The sequence below is a fragment of the Cebus imitator genome, unplaced genomic scaffold (genome assembly GCF_001604975.1).
Source record: "Cebus imitator isolate Cc_AM_T3 unplaced genomic scaffold, Cebus_imitator-1.0 Scaffold87, whole genome shotgun sequence".
NCBI lineage: Eukaryota > Metazoa > Chordata > Mammalia > Primates > Cebidae > Cebus > Cebus imitator.
Window position 1 is genome coordinate 4472830 of NW_016107402.1, and position 7695 is coordinate 4480524.

Genomic DNA, 7695 nt, shown 5'->3' on the forward strand with positions numbered 1-7695 from the left:
CAAGTGGCTTCATTTTAAAAGGTCAAGTTTCTGTTACTAGAAGCCACTGTGGATGGGAGGGCAGGGCAGGATGCCACTGCATAAAGCTGGGCATATATACAGTATGTGGGGAATCTTAGAGTAAGACTGAAAAAATGTGGAAAACTGGACCACATTGTAGAGGGCTTTAGAGCCAGGTAGAAGCACTGTTTATCATTACTAATAATTGCCACCATTTATTGGACATTTAATTAACAGGTACAGTGTGAAGTGTGTTACGTACATTTAAAGAACTGATATTTTCAAGATAGGATGGTGAGAGAGGTAGGATTTGTACCTTAGTCTGTCAAGTTACTACACTCTGTGCTCTTTCTACGTAATAATACTGTGCAGGATTTAGTAGTTAGGAAGTTTGGAACCATTATTGAGCAGGGAGTGGTGGAAGTGATTTGGGAACAGCATTGTCCTAGAACTACCATAATAAGCCACTAGCCACATATAGTTATGAGAATTTAATTAAATGTAAATAAAAATAAAAATTCATTTTCTTAATCATATTTCAAGTGTTTAATAGTTATCCATCACAGAAAATGTTATTGGCCAGTGTTTCTCTAGATCACTGGTTCTTAACTAATAGTATACACCAGACTCATTCAAGGATCTTAAGGAGGTTGGAGAAGAACACAAGCCCTTTCAGACCCAGTAAATTGGAATCTCTAGGGAGAGGCCTAACCATTTATGAAGCTTCACAGAAAATTCTAATCTGCAGCCCTAGTTAATAGCTGCTGCTCTAAAAGCTCTATAGTAACCATGGTAATGACTGCCCCTCATGTTGTGGGAAGATCTAGACTGACAGAGATACCCAGAGCAGTCCGGTCTCTTTGTTCAAGAAACATAGTCTCTCCAGTTGGAGGCCACATGGACAGCAGCTGCAGTCTGGGATGAGATGAGGACCTCAGTGTGATATGTGGCATGATATGGCCATGTAAGCCCCCAAGCTCTTTACAGGAGAGAATGGTGATGTTTTGGCTCCATTGCTAGGTGTACTAGGGAGGACCATATGCTATTGTTGTTAAATTCAAACTTCCTAAGTAATCTTAAAATCTATGTAGCTCTAAAATTATAATTGGGAATTTATTGGAGCTTCCGATGTAAGTCTTGGGCAAAAATTGTTGAGTTAGGATTGTTGGAAACAGTGATCATATTGACATGTAGCAGTGATTTGGGACAGTTTCACTATGATTTTGTACAGTTTAGAAACATGGGGCAGGAGTATTCCCATCATTGCTTACCAGTTTAGCTGAGATTTCAGCTATAGTCTAAGAGATAACTCTGCTTCTTTTTTCATTTTGATACTCAGAACAGCCCCTGTGGTTTATTGTCTTATTCATTTACCTTCATGAAAGCTCTACTTCTACTGTAAAACACTTAATAGCATTATTAAAAAATAAAAAAAACACATACAGAGAACTAGTTGTTTAGCTGTCCCTTTCCTTTATTTTGGAGGTTTTGTTGTTGTTTTAAGGTCTTACACATCTTAAATTATAGGATAGCATATTATTGAATAATAGAACTGGGAGGAACCCTAAGGATAACCTAGACCAGTCCTGGAAGGTGGGTGCCAGCAGTCTGTTTTAACAAGCCTTTCAGGTGATTTTGATGCATGCTGAAATCAATGAACCACTGAACCTCATTTGACAGTTAATGATAGGCCTGGAGTATCAGTATCTACTTTACCCCCAATCCAGTTTTTGTATTTTTTCTGAGATGGCATTTTGTGCTTGTTGCCCAGGCTGGAGTGCAGTGGTGTGATCTCGGCTCACTGCAAACTCTCCCTACCAAGTTCAAGCGATTCTCCTGCCTCAGCTTTCCCAGTAGCTGGGATTACAGGCACATGCTACCATGCCTGGCTAATTTTTGCATTTTTTATTTTTTATTTTTTAAAATTTTAGACGGAGTCTCACTCTGTCACCCAGACTGTAGTGCAGTGGGATTATCTCGGCTCACTGCAACCTCTGCCTGCTGGGTTCAAGCAATTCTGCTTCAGCCTGCCAAGTAGCTGGGACTACAGGCATGCCTCACCATGCTCAGCTAGTTTTGTATTTTATTAGAGACAGGGTTTCACTGTGTTAGCCAGGACGGTCTTGATCTCCAGATCTCATGATTTGCCCGCCTCGGCCTCCCAAAGTGCTGGGATTACAGGCATGAGCCACCGTGCCGGGCAAATTTTTGCATTTTTAGTAGAGATGGAGTTTCTCCATGTTGGTCAGGCTGGTCTTGAACTCCCAACCTCAAGTGATCCGGCCACCTCAGCCTCCCCATAGTGCTGGGATTACAGGCTTGGGTCACCGCGCCCGGCTCTTCTTGTTTTTTTTTAACTTCCATGACAGCCTACCATTGAATCTTTTTGTCTCTCAGAGAGACAAAAGTTCTGTCCTCCTCATATGTTTAAACTCTTGAATGTTAAAGGAAATGAGCTTTTCAGTTGAGATGCACAAGGCTCTTAATTCAGAGTTACCGTTCCCTCAACTACTGTCACTCAGCTTCTTTGCTTATTTGGAAGAATGCATAAATTTAACTGTGCCATAGTGCAAACAAGCTATAGATGTGTAAGGAAAGTTTCCATTATTGGAAGAATAGAAACATCTAGATGTTTGTGTATTTATTTGAATTCCCAGTCATAATATTGAAACATCAGTTTTGGTGTTTAACAAGGTGATGGCCGTGCAAAGCAGCACTGTTTTCTGCCAACTGAAAGGCCTTTGTTTGCACCTGGCCTGTCCCTTGGATCTCAGGCAGTACCACAGTTACAAAGTAGTTTTTAGCTTGCAAGGTGTTTTCACAAATAGGTGATATTTTCATTTTTCAAATGACAAAATCAGGGTTCTGAGGCAGGTTAGTTGATTTAAAGGTTACTAGGTCAGTCTCATTGCTCTTTCAAAGTAACTCGATTTCTTTGTAGCATACAGACTCAAAAAACCTGTATACTTGGATTGTATATTCAGTGGCCAGAGGCTGTCAAAGCTCAGGTTAATGAAATGCTCTTTATTTTGTAGCCATCCAGTCCAATGGATCAGATGGGCAAGATGAGACCTCAGCCATATGGCGGGACTAACCCATACTCGCAGCAACAGGGACCTCCGTCAGGACCGCAGCAAGGACATGGGTACCCAGGGCAGCCATATGGGTCCCAGACCCCGCAGCGGTACCCGATGACCATGCAGGGCCGGGCGCAGAGTGCCATGGGCGGCCTCTCTTATACACAGCAGGTAGATGGTGATTCTGATTACCTTGACCCTTGTTGCTGTCCAAAATCTAGTCTATGAGCTATAGAATCAGAGTGTATCCTTGGCATCTAAGCCTCTTGACAGGAACGTAGATCATTTGGCTCAGTAAATTACAGTGTGCTACTAACAAAGCCAAAGCTGTGGGTACCATCCCATGTGTGCTCCAAGGAAAACTACTCGCTGGTCACAGGTACATATCTCTTTTTCTCTTGACCTGACTGGCCAGCTTATACCTAGTGAGTGGTGATCTCTGAATGAAGTGGGATGAAAGGCAGTGGCTGAACACCTAGGCACTTCTACTACTAAGAAAACCATTCATACCACGTGCCCTGTGGATGGATGATGCCCTTTATGTTTCTGAAGGCCTTCAGCATATCTGCCGTCTGGTTCAAAATGAATGTTACTGGGAGTAGAAGAAAAGGGGAAGATTGAACGGAAAAGATGTTAACCTCGTTGTTACAAATGTTGAGATTTCCCCTTATCCATCTCCTTTTGTCGGACCATTCACTTTATTATCTCTTTATTGTCATTCTTTGTGTTGACAAAGTTTTCTGCCATTTATATTTGAATGTTACTCATACTGAAAATAGGGAGAAAATATAAAATCAAATTTCACTTCTAAGACTTTAAAGTATGCCCTTTAATATAGAAAATTGTCTCTTAATAGAGGAGAAATGAGGTAATATTTTGTTTTTTGTTTATTTTTTTTTGCCTGCTTAGTAAATATATCCCCAGTGCCTAAAATAGTGCCTGGTACAAGTAATTGAGTAGGCTCTCAAATATTTTTTTGAATGAAGACTAAATGAAAGAGAGAACCAAAGTAGCTTAGTGATTTATACAGTCTGAATTACTAAACCTTAGGTTTTCAGCTGGCTAAACCAGACTGCTATTGACTATTCATTGTGGTTAGGTTACAGATTCCTAACACTTATAAAAACAGTCTAGGCTGTGATAAAAAGAGTAGGCTCATTTGTAGAAACAGCTGCTCTTAAACTCATGTTAGTTGCCCAGATGGTAAATAGTGTAAATTTTCAGTGGATGAATGTGTAGTCCACTTGTAAACAAACCACCTAAAAACCCAGCTTGGCCATCTTCCTTGGCTCAGTTTAGGCAGGGATGAGAGAAAAACCCTGGGCCTCCTAAGTATGGGGCCTGGCATGCTTACTTTCTATACTCATCCTCAGCGTGTAGCTTCTGACAAAACACTTCATGTTTCCTCATTGAGGAGAGTCACTACTAAAAGTATTTTTTCCTTTCCTACAGATTCCTCCTTATGGACAACAAGGCCCCAGTGGGTATGGTCAACAGGGCCAGACTCCATATTACAACCAGCAAAGTCCTCACCCTCAGCAGCAGCAGCCACCCTACTCCCAGCAACCACCATCCCAGAACCCCCATGGCCAACCTTCATATCAGCAGCAGCCACAGTCTCAGCCACCACAGCTCCAGCCCTCTCAGCCTCCATACTCCCAGCAGCCATCCCAGCCTCCACATCAGCAGTCCCCGACTCCATACGCCTCCCAGCAGTCCACGACACAGCAGCACCCCCAGAGCCAGCCCCCCTACTCACAGCCACAGGCTCAGTCTCCCTACCAGCAGCAGCAACCTCAGCAGCCAGCACCCTCGTCGCTCTCCCAGCAGGCTGCATATCCTCAGCCCCAGTCTCAGCAGTCCCAGCAAACTGCCTATTCCCAGCAGCGCTTCCCTCCACCACAGGTAAGATATCCCTGCCTCCTGTGCTTCCCTGTGTGTGACCATGAGAACTTTGCCATACAAAGTGGTTCTCTAACTTGCACTTAAAAGACCAATTAAACTCTGAGTAAACATGCTAACTGGATTGATTGAACTAATAAAGGCATAACCTCTTTAACTATGTAAAGACCTATAGCTCTTCTTAATGATGAAGAAATAGGGCAATGGAAAGCTTCATAGATGGATAAGAAATTAAAGATAATGAGACTGTTTTGTTGTTGTTGTTGTTGTTTGTTCTTTTTTGGTAAATCAGTATCAGAACTTGAGCATCCAAGTGAGTTGTCTTTTTTCAAAAAGATCACTTTGAGATGCAGTACTGTACATTCACTCCAGTTGCCATTCCATTCTGCTATCACTCAGAATACTTGGATCCCTTCATTTGGAATTGCCACCAGAACTGATATAACATTCTTTAGCATATTCTCAGTGGTGGCAAATCTTATTTTTTGAGGGTGGATTTGATTTGGGGAAATAGCAAAAATTCGTTTGGAGTTATGTCTGGTGAACAAGACATAGGTAATAGAGCCTAAAATAGCATTCAGGGCTTTATTCTTTATAGAACCCAAAGAATAAAAATGACTTGAGTGAAGACAGGTCCACTAAAAAGTTTATGTATTGGTGGCATTGTTGGGATAAATATCTCAAGGTGATGTCTTTGAAGGAAGCAGTACTCATTTTAGTGCAGAGGTTCTAGCATGATTTTTGTGGTTTCATTGGTCTCATTCCTTGATCGATTTAACTTGAAGTTGGCCAGGCATTAGCATTTAACCCCGAGAAACAGCCCTCTGTAGGTAGCAATAAATGGGTGACAGTTGTGTCAGAAAGAGTCCACTATTGATAACCTTTAGAGCCATGGCTTGGATTTTTCTGGCCTTCAGATACTGTTGTTTGCAATTGGGCTTTCTCTCACACTCATGAGAAACAGTCCAATAACCCTTTCACCATGAAATAAGCTTGCCTGGTTTATCAATACCAGGCCATCACAGATTTTGTTTTTCTTGTTGTAGGAGCTATCTCAAGATTCATTTGGGTCTCAGGCATCCTCAGCCCCCTCAATGACCTCCAGTAAGGGAGGGCAAGAAGATATGAACCTGAGCCTTCAGTCAAGACCCTCCAGCTTGCCTGTGAGTATTTACCTTCTGAAAGGTGATGGGGCAGAGAGGAAACCAAAACAAACTAGTTTCTGGTTGGAAGTTTTGGTAATTTTGATCTAAATGAATAAGTTGTTTCTTGAATTCAGGGAACTTAAAGGTTGACTCGTAGATGTCTATTCTGTCTACCTGCCCAGGGAATAGGCTTGTGTTCTGTTTAGTTTGTTTTTTTAAATCTTGGGCTTTTAGACATGGACCCACATGAGGGGCAGAGAAGATGGAGATATTAGAAGCACTGTTTGCTCTCTATCAAAGTTGAGAAAAGTATCAGTTTCTTGACTTTACTCTTAAGGGCTTAATGTTTAGGTTTTTGGCTTAATGTTTTAGCTACGAGGTAGGATCCTGGGGCAATTCAGCATGCATTGTCACATTGAGCATGGCTGGAGTAAAAGCAGTTTTTCTGATGTTGGTTTTTGTGTATTTAGGTGTATTTTGTTTTCTAACTATAGTACTTGGTGCCCAGGTGGTTAATTATGGAATTATGTACTTATTTATGGAGTGGACTGACCATATCCTGAGAAAGGCAGTATAGTCTAGTGATTAAGAGCTCCCGGCTCTAGATACTGCCACTAACTCTTTCATGGGGGTGGCGGTGAACATTAAATAGGTTAATAGAGAGCACACACGAATACTGGCACATTGTAGGCACTCCATAAATGTCAGCGTTTGTATTCATCGCCTCAAAGGGCATTGGGACTGTGCTTCATATCTGAAAGGCAGTTAACACCCACTAGGTGGTTCTAGGAACCTTTACTGTTAGTCTTAGCTCTGTGGGCAAGTTACTCAGCCTCTGAAAGTTAATCTGCTGGGCACAGAAATAAAATAGGATACTCTGAAATCTAGTCATCTGGTAAGATGGTGGATAGCAAACTCACCATGACAAATCCTCCTTCAGTTAGGAAATGGAAATTCAGCCACATACCCAGATAAGAATCTTTCGGAATTTTGACTCTACCTGGATTTAAAGCCTGTGTCTTCATTTATTCTGACCTGGGAGAAATGGTTTCAGGATCTCTTAAGAAATAGGCAGAAGGCAGGAACTCTTTCATCATGAAGCCTCTCAATGGATTCCCCTGAAGGTCTCTGAGACACCTCAGTAGGGCAAGGTCTGCAGAGTCCATTAGTATCTGTTCAGGCCTCTGAAGCCAAAATGAAGAGCCACTTTCAGATAAGACGTCTGAGACTGTTGACTTTCTCAACTGAGGAATTGGGGGGAAGGAAGTGCCTTAATAAAGTGATCACTCTTTGTTCCCTTCTCATTAGTGTCTGTTGCAATCCTTTTCTGCATCCTGAACTTCATTGGAATGTGCTTTTTAACCTGATTCAGTCAGAATGTGTAACCACTCCCTCATCATCTGTGGTCTGTGGCTAAATCTGGGTGAGGTGCTATTGTGTCAAGAACCCAAATCGGTGGATTTCTGTCAGTGCTGTAAGTTGCTTCGTTCCAAAAAGTTTTTGCTTGCTTCTGGTGACCTTTTGATAGATCTGTATTTGGTTTTTTGTTTTTGTTTTTGTGTTTTTTTTTT

At 41.8% G+C, this 7695-nt stretch overlaps 1 protein-coding gene across 3 annotated transcripts in view; it reads left to right on the top strand.

Moving 5' to 3' along the window:
* ARID1A (AT-rich interaction domain 1A) overlaps nt 1-7695 on the top strand; it is an 83667-nt gene that overhangs the window by 31052 nt on the left and 44920 nt on the right. For all 3 annotated transcript variants that reach the window (XM_017534803.2, XM_017534804.2, XM_037740692.1), the window contains exons 2-4: nt 3036-3248; nt 4530-4982; nt 6026-6142. In XM_017534803.2, the coding sequence (XP_017390292.1) occupies nt 3036-3248; nt 4530-4982; nt 6026-6142 (783 nt within the window). The remainder of the gene's footprint in view (nt 1-3035; nt 3249-4529; nt 4983-6025; nt 6143-7695) is intronic.